At 38.9% G+C, this 16135-nt stretch overlaps 1 protein-coding gene across 1 annotated transcript in view; it reads left to right on the top strand.

Annotated features, from left to right (window-relative positions):
- The window catches only part of CFAP70 (cilia and flagella associated protein 70), a 76426-nt gene that overhangs the window by 49981 nt on the left and 10310 nt on the right, over positions 1 to 16135 (top strand). The window contains exons 20-26 of the mRNA XM_055535595.1: positions 72 to 187; positions 387 to 611; positions 9908 to 10066; positions 10752 to 10873; positions 12614 to 12766; positions 13197 to 13358; positions 15491 to 15580. Of these exons, the coding sequence (XP_055391570.1) occupies positions 72 to 187; positions 387 to 611; positions 9908 to 10066; positions 10752 to 10873; positions 12614 to 12766; positions 13197 to 13358; positions 15491 to 15580 (1027 nt within the window). The remainder of the gene's footprint in view (positions 1 to 71; positions 188 to 386; positions 612 to 9907; positions 10067 to 10751; positions 10874 to 12613; positions 12767 to 13196; positions 13359 to 15490; positions 15581 to 16135) is intronic.

The following is a 16135-nucleotide window of genomic DNA, read 5'->3' as shown; positions in this document are numbered from 1 at the left end:
TCTGTGTGCGTTTGCCTTGGTTCCTGTGACATGAGGCCATGTGGTCAATCATGCTGGTGGTCTCTTCTCAGCTTGTTGCTGTGTGGTGTCCTGGCTGTCCTGATGGAGAACTATGAGCAGGCAGAAGTTTTCTTTGAAGATGCTACTTGCTTGGAACCAACCAATGTTGTAGCCTGGACTTTACTTGGTTTGATACTTTCCTTTTATACAAATGTATCTTCTTTCATGAGAAGATTTTTCCTTTCTCCTTCCATTCTTTAATGGCTCATCATGTAATTCTTAAACTTTGGTAGAAGTGTGGGAAATTTTAAATGAAATGTTTTTATTCTTCAGTATTTGATAGTGGGAAATTAGTCACCTTTGTTTCAACGTCTTTTTTTATTCAGGCTTGTACTATGAAATTCAAAATAACGATATTCGAATGGAAATGGCATTTCGTGAAGCCTCCAAACAGCTTCAGGCACGAGTTCTTCAGGCACAAGTCACGAAGCAGAAGAGCACCGGTACTGTAGAGTATGTTGAAGAAGGAGGGAAAGCAGAATCCAGCTTAGGTCCTTGGAGAGTTACCAATGGCTCTTCTACAGCAGCCCTCAAAATGGAAGCCCCCACAGGTAGGACCAGGGAGATGGTGTGTGGCTATTGGAAAAATTATTGGCCTCATGAGTAGGCCCTGGCACATAGTAGGTACTCAGTAAATAGTTGTTAAATGAATGAGAAAGTGGAGTTTTGAGTTGTTCCAGGGCTACCAGGCAACAGTCCTTCTAAACATTTCCTCATTCGTGTGACTGAAAGTTGGAAATTTCTACTGTTGTTGCTTGTCAATTTTTTGAAACTTAAAATTTTTTGAGAATTAACATCTCTATGTATCCCTAAAAGGGGTATCATTTTAGCAGAGTAAGTTTCATTCTTTTCCCCCTCACTCACTTCCCCAGGATCTAAAGTCTCAGTCTTGTGATTGTAAAATTTTTAAATTTATTTAATCACTTTTTTTTTCCTGTTTTTCACTGACATTCTCCTTTCCTCCACTTAAGGAAAGCATTCTAATGTGTTTAAGTTGTGTGTTTTTGTGTGTTTCTTGCAAATGTTATTTTGTTTATAATTTATTACACTTATTAACACAAAATTGTTATTTTATGTACATGTATTTTCAACAGTTTGGGGTATAATGGATATTTCATAAACTGCACATATTTAACGTGTACAATTTGATAAGTTTTGACATATGAACACATCCATGGAAACATCACCACAGTTAATATAATGAACATATCTGAAAACTCCAAAACTTTCTTTGTGCCCATTTGTAATCTCTTTCTCCCATCCAAGTACTCAACAGGCCTGACCCTGATCAGACGAGATCTGGCGCATTCAGGGTGGTATGGTTGTAGACTGTAATCTCTTTCTCTTGCCCCTGTTTCCATATAACCACCAATCAACTTTCTGTTACTGTGGATGAGTTTGCATATATTAGACTTTTACTTATTTATTTATGGCTGCCCTGTGTCTTCATTAATGTGTGCAGGCCTTCTCTCGTTACAGCAAGTGGGGACAACTGCTCTTTGCTGTGGTGTGTGGGCTTCTCATTGTGGTGTCCTCTCTCATTGCAGAGCAAGGGCTCTAGGGGTGTGGGCTGAGTTGTGGATCACAGGCCCAGCTGCTTTGCCACATGTGGGATCTTCCCAGACCAGGGATCCAACCTGTGTCCTCTGCATTGGCAGGCAGATTCTTAACCACTGGGGATGTCTCAATTTTAGAATTAAGAAGAATTACACAGTATATACTGTTTTTTTGTCTGACTTTTTCCACTTCAGTCAGTCAGCTCAATCAGTCATGTCTGACTCTTTGCGACCCCATGGACTGCAGCACACCAGGCCTTCCTGTCCATCACCAACTCCCAGAGTTTACTCAAACTCATGTCCATTGAGTTGGTGATGCCATCCAACCATCTCATCCTCTGTCGTCCCCTTCTTCTCCTGCCTTCAGTCTTTCCCAACATTGGGGTCTTTTCATGAGTCAGCTCTTCACATCAGGTGGCCAAAGTACTGGAGTTTCAGCTTTAGCATCAGTCCTTCCAATGAACAATCAGGACTGATTTCCTTTAGGATGGACTGGTAGGATCTCCTTGCAGTCCAAGGGACTCTCAAGAGTCTTCTCCAACACCACAGTTCAAAAGCATCAATTCTTCGGTGCTCAGCTTTCTTTATAGTCCAACTCTCACATCCATACATGACTACTCGAAAAACCATAGCCTTGACTAGACTGACCTTTGTTGGCAAAGTAATGTCTCTGCTTTTGAATATGCTATCTAGGTTGGTCATAACTTTCCTCCCAAGGAGTAAGCGTCTTTTTATTTCATGGTTGGAGTCACCATCTGCAGTGATTTTGGAGCCCGAGAAAATAAAGTCTGATACTGTTTCCACTGTTTCCCCATCTATTTGCCATGAAGTGATGGGACCGGGTGCCTTGATCTTAGTTTTCTGAATATTGAGCTTTAAGCCAGCTTTTTCACTCTCCTCTTTCACTTTCATCAAGAGACTAACCTATTGACCTGGGGAGTTCATCTTTCAATGTCCTATCTTTTTGCCTTTTCATACTGTTCATGGGGCTCTCTAGGCAGGAATACTGAAGTGGTTTGCCATTCCCTTCTCCAGTGGACCACATTTTGTCAGAACTCTCCACCGTGACCCGTCCGTCTTGGGTGGCCCTACACGGCATGACTCATAATTTCATTGAGTTAGACAAGACTGTGGTCCATATGATTAGATTGGTTAGTTTTCTGGTGGTTTTCAGTCTGTCTGCCCTCTGATGGAGAAGCATAAGAGGCTTATGAAAGCTTCCTGATGGGATAGACTGACTGAGGGGGATACTGGGTCTTGTTCTGATGGGCAGGGCCATGCTCAGTAAATCTTTAATCCAATTTTCATTATTTTGAGACTCAAACATGTTGTTGCCCATATCAGTAGTTCATCCTTTTTTATTGCTAAATAATATCCTGATATATGGAGATATCACCCTGTATTTATTTAATTACCTGTTGATATATATTTGGGCTGTTTCTAGTTTGGGACTGTTAAAATAAAGTTGCTGTGGATATTGTGTACAAATTTTTATATCGACATGGACTCTCATTCTTTTGGATAAATACTTATTATTATTTTTTGTCACAAAGTTGTGTCTGACTCTTTGTAACCCCATGGAATGCAGCATGCCAGGCTTCCTTGTCCTTCACCATCTCCCAGCATTTGCTCAGACTCTTGTCCATTGAGTCAGTGATACCATCCAACCATCTCATCCTCTGTCGCCCCTGATCTAGGAAAGATTGAGGGCAGGAGGGAAAGAGGATGAGATGGATAAATACTTAGAGGTTGAATAGCTGGGACTGTTCAGCTTAGAAGTTGAATAGCTGGGTTATCTAGCCATATGTTTTTTATTTTCTAATATATGAGAATTTTTCCAGATATACTTGTTTCTTATTTCTAATTTAACTTAATAGTGGTTAGAAAATGTACTTTACATGATTTGAATCCTTCTACTTGTTTTATGGTCTAGTGTTTAATCTGACTTGATCCATGTACACTTGAAAAGAGTGTATATTCTGCTGTTGTTGAGTGGAGTGTTCTATAAAGTGAGTTTAATTAGTTGATTGTGTTGTTCAGCTCTGCAAATGCTTTGTGGTTTTGTGCCTTTGAAGTTTTGTTTAAATAGTTCTTCCTACCTCAAGTCACATTTTCTTTGATTAACTTTATAATATTAGTTTTTTTAACTTTATAATATTAGTTTTACATTTACATGTTTAATCTATCCAGATTCCATCTTTGAGTGTGATGCTAGGTGGGAACTAGTTTCATTCCATGTAGAGAGATAATTTTCTCGAAACCATCTGTTAAACAATCATCTTTTATCATTTGATTTAAGGTGTATATGTCTCTGAGCTCTATGTTCTGATTTGTCTGATCTTAAAACAACATCACACTCTTTATTGCTTTGGTGTTATACTATGCCTTGGTTTCTGGCATATGAAGTTTTCCCATTTACTTGCCTTTTGTATACCTGATTTACCTGTTCATGAATCTTTATTCACCTATATGAATTTTATAGTGAGTTTATCAAGTACGTTAAAAATCCAGTTGGACATTTTATTTTGACTGTATTGAATTTATAAATTAATTTAGGGATAATAGACATCTGTGCTTCTGTGCTTGGTCACTCAGTCATGTCCAACTCTTTGAGACCCCATGGACTGTAGCCTGCTAGTTTCTTGCCTGGAAAATCTGGGAATTCTCCAGGCAAGAATACTAGAGAGGGGTTGCCATGCCATCCTCCAGGGGATCTTCCCAACCCAGGAATCAAACCCAGGTCTCAAGCATTGCAGGTGGATTCTTTACCATCTGAGCCAACAGGGGACTCCAGTAGACATCTGCATATTATTAACCATTCTATCCAAGTGTGTGGAGAATCTCTCCATTTACTCAGGTCATCTTCTGGGTTCTTTATTAAAGTTTTTAACATTTTTTCCCCAGTGAGGCCCTGTTTAAGTAATTCATAGTTGTTTTATTGATTGCATTGCTATCATAATAGTATCTTATTTTTATTATTTTCTCCTTTTATCTATTAGTATAGTGAACAACATACTTAATAATTATTTTCTAATTGGTTATTGCTGGTATTTGTTAATGTATGCTATTGATTTTCTACATTTTAGTGTATACTATTGTTTTGTAGATTTGACTTGAATATGATAATCTAATTTGACTCACTTTTTTTAAATAGGGAGCTTAGTTTATTTATTTCTTTATGTTCAGCTGTGCTGAGTCTTCGTTACTATGCGGGCTTTTCTGTAGTTGCAGAGAGTGAGGGCTACTCTCTAGTTGAGGGCAGAGTTCTCGTTGCAGTGGCTTCTTTTATGGCAGAGCACGGGCTCCAGGGCATGCAGGCTTCAGTAGTTGCGGCACTCGGGCTCTAGAGCACAGGCTCAGTAGTGGTGCACAGGCTTGGTTGCTCCTTGGCATGTGGGATCCTCCTGGACCAGAGATGGAACCTGGGTCTCCTGCACTGGCGGGAGGATTCTCCATCACTGAGCCACCAGGGAAGCCCATAATTTGACTCTTATTGATTCAGGTAGATTATTACTTCTATTGTTTTTTCCAGATATGATTATTATATCATCTGCCAATAATGATAGTGTTACCTTTTCTTCCCAATTCTCATACTGCTCACCTCTTTTTATTATTTACAGTAATATGTTGTATAGTAGTTGTAGTGTTCAGCCTTGTCTTCTTTCCCTAAGGGGAATGAGTTTAAAGTTTGTCTATTAAATCTAAAATATGGTTTAAGAGTTTTCTTAAAAAAAAACAAAACCTTTACAGAATTAAGAAAAGTCTCTTCTGTTCTTAATTTCCAAAGTTTTTTTTCATTAATAAGTATTGATCTTTATCAGATTCTTTTTCTGCATCAATTAAAAAAAATTATTTTCTCCTTTTATCTATTAGTATAGTGAACAACATTGATAGATTTCTTTTATATTTAACAATCCTCACAATAATTGAATAAATACTGCTTGATCATAATGTATTAATTTTTAATATACCTTTTGATTTGAATAGCTAACTCTTTATTTTGGATCTTTGCATCTGTATTCATAAATGAAAGCCTATAATTTTTTTTTGTCTAGTTTTATGATCCAGATTATTAAGTACCTTTTGTTCTTTTGCTTTTAGTGTTTAATGTATTTGTATTTTATATTTATTAGTGTTATTCATGGCATTTTCTACTTTTTTTGCATTTTCTACTTTTTAGAGTTTGTCAATTTCATCTAGGTTTAAAAAGTTCATTAGAAGGACATGTTTTTTCATATTAATATATTATTTTTATACAGACTTTATTTTTTAGAGCAGTTTAAGTTTCTAAGGTTGTGTCTTGTTCTTTTATTGATAACATATTCATCTATCTCTTCATTTTTCCCAATTCTCTGTTTATTTCTGTGTGTTAGATAGGTTGGTTGGCTACATTTCCCAGTCTTGAAGAAGTACCTTATATAGGAGATGTCCAATGGGGTCCAGCAGGGCACTCTTCTCTGGTCACCAGAGAAATATCCCTCTTCTCTTGTGGCAAGGTGAACGTTATGGGCATGCTGGTAAGCAGGACTGGCCCCTGGCCCAATTGTCCATGCGGCTGTGCCTCATGTGATGACTGAGGGCCCACTGGATGGCACAGTATCTTCCTGTGTGGTTGGTTGTACATCCCCGAGGCACTCAAGGCTGGTGCCAGTCCCCTGGTGGGCAAGTCCGTGTCCCCAAACAGCTGTTCGTGAGCTCCAGGGGAGCTCACGGCTTTGCCAACCCACTGGTGAGTGGGGTCGATTCCCAGTGGTGATAGGCCAAAGGGAAGATTCTAAAATGGCATTTGCTAGTACCAATGTTATTATGGTAGAATGTTTCAAAAATGGCTGTTTCACCAGTGTCTGCATCCCTAGAGGGAGTACCAGTTAGCTTCTGCCACTCCAGAAGGTTCTCCAAGATCAGCAAGAGGGTCTGACCCGGGCTCCTTTCAAGTTAATACCTCTGCGCTGAGACTTGGAGCATGTGAGATTTTGTGGACGCCCTTTGAGTGGAGTATCTATTTCCTATAGTCCTTTGCCTCTCCTTATCCTAAGCCCCTGCTGCTGCTGCTAAGTCACTTCAGTCGCGTCCGACTCTGTGTGACCCCATAGACGGCAGCCCACCAGGCTTCCCCGTCCCTGGGATTCTCTAGGCAAGAACAATGGAGTGGGTTGCCATGCCTTCTCCAATGCATGAAAGTGAAAAGTGAAAGTGAAGGCGCTCAGTCGTGTCTGACCCTCAGTGACCCCATGGACTGCAGCCCTCCAGGCTCCTCCATCCATGGGATTTTCCAGGCAAGAGTACTGGAGTGGGGTGCCATTGCCTTCTAAGCCCCACTGGTTTTCAAAGCCAGATGTTCTGGGGGCTTGTCTTCCTGATGCAGAGTCCCTGGGTTGAGGAGCCTCAAACCCCTTGCTCCTCAGGGAGGACCTCTATGATGGTGATATTCCTCTTGTTTGTGGATCACCAAGCTGAGAGTGTGGATCCTGACTATACCATGTCCCCATCCCTCCTAACATCTCATTGTGGTTCCTTTTTTAAGTCTTTAGTGTGGAAAACATTTTCTTCTGGTCTCTGTCATTTTCATAGATAAAGATAGCTGTTCTATAAGTGGTTGTAAATTTGGTGCATCCATGGGAGGTGGTGAGTTCAGGGTCTTCCTACTCTGCTATTTTGGCTACCTCCAGTTTCTTTTTTTCATTAAGATCCTCATGTCTCGATGATCAGTCTGTATATTTAACCAGTCTCTTTTTCCTGAAATGCATATTAGATTACCTGCATCTCTAATAGTTTGGGTTTCCTTCTCTTTCTTGTTCTGTCTACAACACGGGAGACCAGGGTTCAATCCCTGGGTCAGGAAGATCCCCTGGAGAAGACAATGGCAACCCACTCCAGTACTCTTGCTGGAAAATCCCATGGATGAAGGAGCCTGGTAGGCTACAGTCCATGGGGTCGTAAAGAGTCTGACACGACTTAGCAACTTCACTTCACTTCACTTCACTTTCTTGTTATACCCATTAGGTGTAATCATTTCCCACTAATACTATCTTACTTTCTAAGAGCTCACCTACCCTCACAGTTTCTATTTCACTTCTCATAACTCTCAACTCTTTAATGCTGACGCCCCTCCAGAGTCCAGCAGTGGATTTTTCCACTAGTTAACTCATTTCCTCATATCTGAAACTGACTGCATTGTTATATTAGGCACCCAAGCTCATGATCTCAGAGTCAGTCCTGCTTCTTCTTGCTTGCTTACTTGACCTTCCCCGTATCCTTATATCAAGTTGATTTCCCAGACCAGTTGATTTTCTTTCAAAATGCTGTCTGCACCATCCCTTTATATTTCCACTGCTATCCATTACCAATATCCAGAGCATTGTAACAGCCTTATTACAGATTTCTTCAACATTTTTTTCTCCTTGCTGCATAGTACTGCTAGAGTACTCTTCGTAAAATACCACTTTAATCCTCTGATTTTTCTGCTAAAACTCTTCACTGTAACCCTATTATTTTTCTTATAGAAGAAAACTCCTAGCATTCAGATATCAATACAGTCTAGCCCCTAACCTCCCTTTCCTTAATTTTTGCTATGCAATCCTCAGTACCCATTAAAATAATTAGCTTGCTACTCCCAAGCTTTAGCCCCTACCTCTTTACCTATCCAACTTTTACCTATTTTTCAAAGCCATATCTTTTTCTCTAGCTGAGAGTGACCTCTTCTAAGTCAGAGCCAGTTGGCATTGATCATTTCCTAACTGGCATTGCTTTTTATTTTTATTCCTAAAACATGTATTTATGTGAGAGGCAGCATGGTATGTTTAAGAGCTTCAGGAAATTAACTTTTCTGTGGTTCACTTTGTTTAATGGAACATAAGAAACATATCTCATAGTGTTGTGAAAAATAAATAAAACTATGCATTACAGTCCTTATGTTCAAATACAGTCATGTTCAAACAGAGCTACTTTATATGATGAGATGATGGTGATGGTTTTTGAATAATGAGATAAAATAGAATTCTTGTCCTTAAGGAGTTTTAATATTTTCTAAAACTGTGTTAATATTCTCCTTTGGATTCTTGAGATTCTAGGCTTAGCATATAGCTTTTGCAATAGGTATTTGTTTGACACTATCAGGACTTGGCTTACAGCGGTTTGGACTAGGGAGTCATAGTGACAGGAGCTGTGCTGTCAGTGGGGCTTGTACTCTTTAAATTAATCAGAAACATAAAAGTCTGCAGAACAATATTTCTTTCCATGAAATATTTAGGGGATATGTATGCTTTGGAAGTTACTTGTATTTTATCTCCTTTTATAATAAAATTTTTTCACTGTATTTGTCTTTCATTTCTTACATTATGAAAATATGATAACACATTTATAGGAGACTTGAAAATGCAGAACAGAGTTACATGTAGTTCCACTATATATTACAATTACTTTTTAAAGTAGGTAAATTAAGAGTTTTAGTTGGAGTTTCAATATCAAGCTCTCAAAAATTAACAGAATGAATATACAGAGAAATAGAAGGATGTAGTAGACCTGAAAAGCACTATAAACCAATTCGACATAATTAAGATTTACGCAATTTTCATATAACAATAGGATACAAATTCTATTCAAGTTCCCATAGACTATAAACTATGAAGACATTGGAACACATCCAGGGATATAAGACCAGGTGCAAAAATTTCATGGTCTAAATATACTGAAATCATGCAGTCTGTTCTCTTTTCACTGTGGTATTATGTTAGAGATCAATATCAAAATATATTTGAAAATAACCCACATATTTTCAAGTATAATATGACATTTAGCAAGAGATATATTTGGCTTAGCTATTGAGAGCCTCAACAAAATTAGAAGATTGAAAAAACACAGAGGGTGGTTGCAGAGAAGAAAGTGTTTGAATGAGAAATTAATATCAAAGATACTTTAAAAATCTCATTTTGGGGAAGTTAAATGTCAAAATTATTTGTAATAGAATAAAAGTGAAAAGAGAATTTACCAGAATTTGTTGTACACTGAAGCTGCTCAATGCAATTAAATACAATGTGGAGTCTTGAATGAAATATGAAAACAAATAATGGACACTAGCAAAAGATTTTGTGAAATTTGAACAAAATATTACTTTAATAATACTGTACATGTTAACTTCTAATTGTTTTTTTACAACATAGTATTTCTTTATATTTTCAGAATTGGATTAGAAGTTTCAAGCCTCGTTCAAATTTTTTCCTATAATAAACATTTAAATATTAATACAATTTAGGAAGGTGTTTTTTTTCTCATTAAAATATAATCTTTTTTAGGACTAGGAGCTCCATTATCCATTCTAGATGAATTTCTTGATGAATCCTCTCAACTGCAGTCTGATTCACATGAACCCATTTTGTCTGTACAATCTCAGGATCCGGCTACCAGCCAAAAAGCATCCAACATATTTATCAAGGAGACAGGATCAAAAAAAGGTAACTAGAATAAAGATTTCTGCTTGAAAGAAGGGCATAAACAAACTAGACAATGATAAAGACTCTTATGATGACCAAAATGGCAGTCTCGTTTGAAGTTGATTGGCTTATCTGTTATGTCTAAATTCCTTCATATGAGGCTAGTCTCTGAAATCTAATCTCAGTAGTGCCACTCTTTCACTTTTAGCTCAGAGAAATAGCCAACAGATCTACGACCTTCTAACAGTGAATTTTCATGTTTGGAATATCTGAAGGTTCAAAGTATCTAGAGATCTGTTTCACATTCAAGAAGATCTGAATACTTTTTTTGGCTGGAGAGGGGGTGGGTGCATGCTGTCCAACATGTGGGATTTTAGTTCCCAGACAAGGGATTGAACTCGTGCTTCCTGCAGTGGAAGGGTGGAATCTCAACCACTGGACTGCCAGGGAAATCGCAGGAAGATCTGAATTAAAAAAAAACAAAAACCACTTTCATTTCATTCAACTTGTATTTGGAACCATCAGTAGACTAACCTTGAGAACCTATGAGATCTCTTTGGGGGCCATTGTTGTAGAATAATCTGTTGCTTTCAAGATTATACTTTCTCTCTTGTAATTGAGTAGAATACTCTCCCTTCTATGTGTCTGAGCTTCTGAATTTTTTCTGTATATCTAAGTGTCTATTATTTTAATATCATATTTTCAGAAGCCCTAAAATCTCAAGAGTCATCAACTTGTCTGCATTCCACCCCTTATAGCGTTTCCCAAACTCCTACCACCATTTTCATGGAGACCATACGCTTCTTGATGAAAGTCAATGCTGTGCAGGTAAGAATATTTGAAATAGGGCAAGTAGAGGGAAAGATTTTAATGAACTACTTATTCTATTATGCTGCCGCTGCTGCTAAGTCACTTCAGTCGTGCCCGACTCTGTGCAACCCCATAGACAGCAGCCCACCAGGCTCCCTCGTCCCTGGGATTCTCCAGGCAAGAACACTGGAGTGGGTTGCCATTTCCTTCTCCAATGCATGAAAGTGAAAAGTGAAAGTGAAGTCACTCAGTCGTGTCTGACTCTTAGTGACCCCATGGACTGCAGCCTACTGGGCTCCTCTGTCCATGGGATTTTCCAGGCAAGAGTACTGGAGTGGGGTGCCATTGCCTTCTCCCTATTCTATTATAGTGGTGTCTTTGCAAGTTTAAATGTGTATGATGCAGAAATCAAACATGTTTCTAAGAGCACACTGTAGGCCTAATGGTATAAACATCCAAATATGAACTCCTCTCTGCAGAAAGCATTAGCAGACCTCACTGCCAGTCTGCTTCCTATAGAATATCAGCAAAGCAAAGTCAGACTCTGAGTTGTGTAGCCTGATTTACTTTAATATGGGAACTCATATTATGTGAGCGTTAGGGATTCACAGGAGCCTAAGCACACCCTTCTTTCCTTCCAGATTCTGAACCAATTGAAACTATTACACAGTGCTATTGAGGGATAAAAATATTAATTTTTTATTGGTAAAACTGGCCTGGATATGTGATTGGTCCCAGATCTGACTTAGCCATGCAGTCATAGGTGGAAGAGCTGGAGAGTTGCAGTCTCCTCCCAGAGAAGAAGAGCATCCTGCAAGGTCTACCTACCGCATAGGCAGTGAGAAGCGTACCCATGAAGCAAGCAGTAAGAGAGAGCAAGATGCAGGAGCCAAGAGAGCTGGCCCTCAGTCTGTAGAGTGCATGCCCCACTGAGGGTGGGCAAACTCAAGAAAGGGCAAGAATTACGAACTCAATGAGAGTGGACCACATAGAACGGGAGCCTTTAACATACTAACCATTCACAGTAGAGAAACAGGCTCTCTGTCTCCCTAATTAGATGAATCACTTCCCCCCATGTCCAAGAGCCTGAATGCAGGTAGAGGAAAGAGCTGCAGAGCCTTCCCCTATATTTTCCTAACCAGGTATTAATGTCAGTGGAAGTTTCTGTGTTATAGGCTGGGATGAGAATAGAGGGTGAAGAAGGGTTTCCCCTCTACTTAGCAAGTACATATGAGTTTGTCAAATTTGCAGGCCTTAAATCATATTAAAAACAAAGAATAGCCCAAAGTGTAACTGGTGAATATAACAAATGTTTGAGAGTATGTCAGAAACAGACATTTATGTTTCTAAGATCCCAAGCCTAGAATTTTAGAAAGGGAAGTTTTGCCTCATTCTGAGTTTCCTTGTAAACACAAATGCCTGAACATTTACCTTATATGTTAATTTGGTGGTTGATGGAATGCCTATGTATGCTACACAGCAGGCTAAAACTCATCTAGTATGACGAGCAAGACCAGGATTGTATAGTACTACAGATAATTAACTTGGAAATATTTCTACGTGAATAGCTCTTAATGGAACCATGATATGCTGAATGTTCATAACTCACCTCTAACCTTTTGAAATTGATAATCATCTCATTCTATAATATGCTCTTTATTATTTATTACCAGAGACATAATCTTCAACCATGAGAGCTGTGGAAGTGACACAATGCAGTCATTTACATGTTTCTTATCATCCGATTTTTCCTTGCAGTATGTACACAGAGTGCTTGCCCATGAGCTACTGTGCCCTCATGGAGGCCCCAGCTGTGAGTATTATTTGGTGCTGGCCCAAACACACCTTCTCAAGAAGGACTTTGCTAAAGCAGAGGAATACCTTCAACAAGCAGCCCAGATGGACTACCTGGTAATTACTTTTGCTAGAGCATCTTAAATTTAGTTTGGAGAAGGGACAAGCAGTTAACTCATTTTATCTAATTTCCTTCCATTTGTTTTTCTTAATTAATCATGACTTTTACAAAGGCCAGAGAAAAGATAAGGACAGCTCTTTAGCAGACAGTTTATCTACTTCAATTTTCCTGAACTTCTACTTTCTCTTTGTGAACACCTTCATGGTTATGCTTGAATGTTTTCTTAATATTTACCCGAAGGACAAAATGACTTTGAAGAATGAGAGGGCAGTCCTAGAGCAGTATTTCCCAGTGCAACTGAATGGCCCTCTTTCTAATGTGCAAAAAAACATGGACTTCATTTAAATCAAAATGTTAGACAAAAACCATGAATATGCTTTTAAATACTATCTCATCCCCTGTGCTACTTGTTCTTCACTTTCTCAGAACCCTAATGTCTGGGGCATGAAGGGTCATCTCTATTTTCTGAGTGGAAATCATGTGGAGGCCAAGGCATGCTATGAGCGAACCATCAGTTTTGTAGTGGATGCTTCTGAAATGCACTTTATCTTCCTGCGCCTGGGGCAAATATACCTGGAAGAGAAAGAGGTGAGGAATAGAGGATGGGGAATAACTGGTCATGGTCTGGGACCTGATTAACATTAGCATCCTTCTTTGAGGACTAAAAATAGTAATATGATAATGATACTTTTACATCCAAAGGTAAAGTGACTTGCTCAACATCAGATAACCAGTAACTAATAGAAGTAGAATTCAAACCCAGGCAGTCTAATATTCAGTTCAGTTCAGTCGCTCAGTTGTAGCCGACTCTTTGCGACCCCATGGACTGCAGCACCCCAGGCCTCCCTGTCCATCACTAACTCCTGGAGCTTACTCCAACTTATGTCCATCGAGTTGTTGATACTATCCAACCATCTCATCTTCTGTCGTCCCCTTCTCCTCCTGCCTTCAATCTTTCCCAGCATCAGGGTCTTTTCAAATGAGTCAATTCTTCACATCAGGTGGCCAAAGTACTGGAGTTTCAGCTTCAGCATCAGTCCTTCCAATAAATATTCTGCAAAAAAACATTTATAAAGGATATCCTGCTTTGTAATAAAATAAAAATACTGTGAAAAAAATACTGAGAAAAAACATTTACAAAGGATACCCTGCTAAAGGACTGCCATCCAGAATATACAAAGAACTCTTAAAACTGAACAATAAGAACATTAAGAACAACAGTTCTTTAAGAAAACAATATTTAAGAAAAGGGCCAAAGACCTTAACAAACAAAATACAGATGAAATACAAAAGAAGGAAGGGACCTGCCTGATGGTCCAGTACTTACGACTCCATGCTTCCACTGGAGGGGTGCAGATTTGATCCCTGGTCAGGGGACTAAGATCCTGCATGCCACACAGTGCGGCCAAAAAATTTAATGAAAGAAGACATACAGATGGAAAACAAACACATGAAAAGATGCTCCACATCATCTATCATTAAGGAAATAAAAATTAAAACAGTAACGAACCTGGGGAAGGAAATGGCAACCCACTCCAGTATTCCTGCCTGGAGAATCCCATGGATGGAGGAGCCTGGTGGGCTACAGTCCACGGGGTCGCAAAGAGTCGGACATGACTGAGCGACTTAACTTTCAACAAGCATACAAAATGTGTTGTATGAAAGTAGGGAGACATGCTAATTAAAATTAAAACATCATTAAAAAAAAATAAAACAGTAACGAAATATAACTATACACCAAAATCTGGCACATTGACATTGCCAAATGCTGCTAAGGATGTGGGAGCAACAGGAATTCTCTTTCATTGCTGGTGGCAATGCAAAATGATATAGCTACTTTGTAAGACAGTTTGGCAATTCCTAACAAAATCAAAAATATTTTTACCCTATGATCAGCAGTTATGCTCCTTATATTTACATAACAAAGTTGAAAACTCATCTCCACACCAAAACCTGCACATGGATGCTCATAGTAGCTTTATTCATAATGGCCAAAACTTGGATACAACCAAGATGTTTTTCAGTAGGTGAATGGATAAATAATCTGTGGTATAGCCAGATAATAGAATGTTATGCAGTGCTAAAAAGCTATCAAGCTGTCAGTCTATGAAAAAACATAAAAGGAGCCTTAAATGCTTGTTATTTAGTGAAAAAATCAAATGTGCACAAGCTAGGTGGTGCATGATTCCAACTGTATGATATTCTGGAAGAGGTAAAACCATGGTGACAGTAAAGGTGTCAGTGATTTCCGGGGACTGGAGGAAGGAGAGTGATGAATAGATGAAGCATAGAGGGTTTTAAGGGCAGTGAACATACTTTAATGATGGAAAAATGTCACCCGTTTGTCCAAACCCATATAATGTACAACACCAAGAGTGTACCCTGAGGAAAACCGTGGACTTTAGGTGATGATGATACGTCAGTGTAGGTTCATTAGTTGTAACAAAGATAGCCCTCTGGTGGAGGATATTGCTAATGGGAGAGCCTATGCATGTGTGGGGACTGGGGGTAATTGGAAAATCTCTGTATTTTCAGTTTTGCTGTGAACATAAAACTTCCCTTAAAAAGTTGTAATGTGAGTCCTTAATAATCCAAGGACTCATCTAACTTAGACTGGTGTGGAGTGTTAATACAATTACAGAAGCCCCATGATTATTCTGGCAACGCAGTATTTAAAGCTTCTAGAGAAACAACAGCTTAGTGGTGCTTTCTTTCTACAGTATGAAAAGGCAAAGAAAACCTACTTGCAAGCCTGTAAGAGATCACCTTCATGCCTTACCTGGCTTGGACTGGGAATCGCCTGTTATCGGGTAAGAGTATGAGGTATTGAGACTAGCCTGTGCATACAGCTGACCTTGACTCCTTGGCCTTTCAGGCATCTGTGGGGTTTGAATGATGGTGGGAAGGCTATCAGGGCAATCTTCTCTAATAAAAAGCTGCTCTTCAAAGCTGTTCAGTAGAAAACTGAAGTTCAATCTGAACTACAAAAATAAAATGTTCTTTAAAAATCTCACAAAAACTAGAGTGTGAAGCTATATAATAAAAAAAAAATTAATGTTATTTGGTACATAAGCTCATAATTTTATGATGTTACCTGTAAGAGAAAAGTGATAATAGGATGTGAAGAATCTACTCAATTAAAGAAGCTAATTGATACTTATTAAGATCTGTGGCCCTTCTATATTCAGGAAAAGTTGCTACAGCTTCTGGTAGATCTTCTGTTCCTCTGCCACTAAAACTCTTTAGTCACCCTTCCCTCCTTTCCTCCAATCTTTGAAAGAGGCATGCATTCTCCTGTTCTGGTCTAACTCCTTCATGTGTGTTTGTGGTCTTTCTGTCTCCTTTTCTCCTAATCCCTTACTTTA

The sequence above is a fragment of the Bubalus kerabau genome, chromosome 1 (genome assembly GCF_029407905.1).
Source record: "Bubalus kerabau isolate K-KA32 ecotype Philippines breed swamp buffalo chromosome 1, PCC_UOA_SB_1v2, whole genome shotgun sequence".
NCBI classification, from domain to species: domain Eukaryota; kingdom Metazoa; phylum Chordata; class Mammalia; order Artiodactyla; family Bovidae; genus Bubalus; species Bubalus kerabau.
Note: the sequence above shows the minus strand (reverse complement) of the source record. Positions and strands in the feature narration are given on the sequence as shown.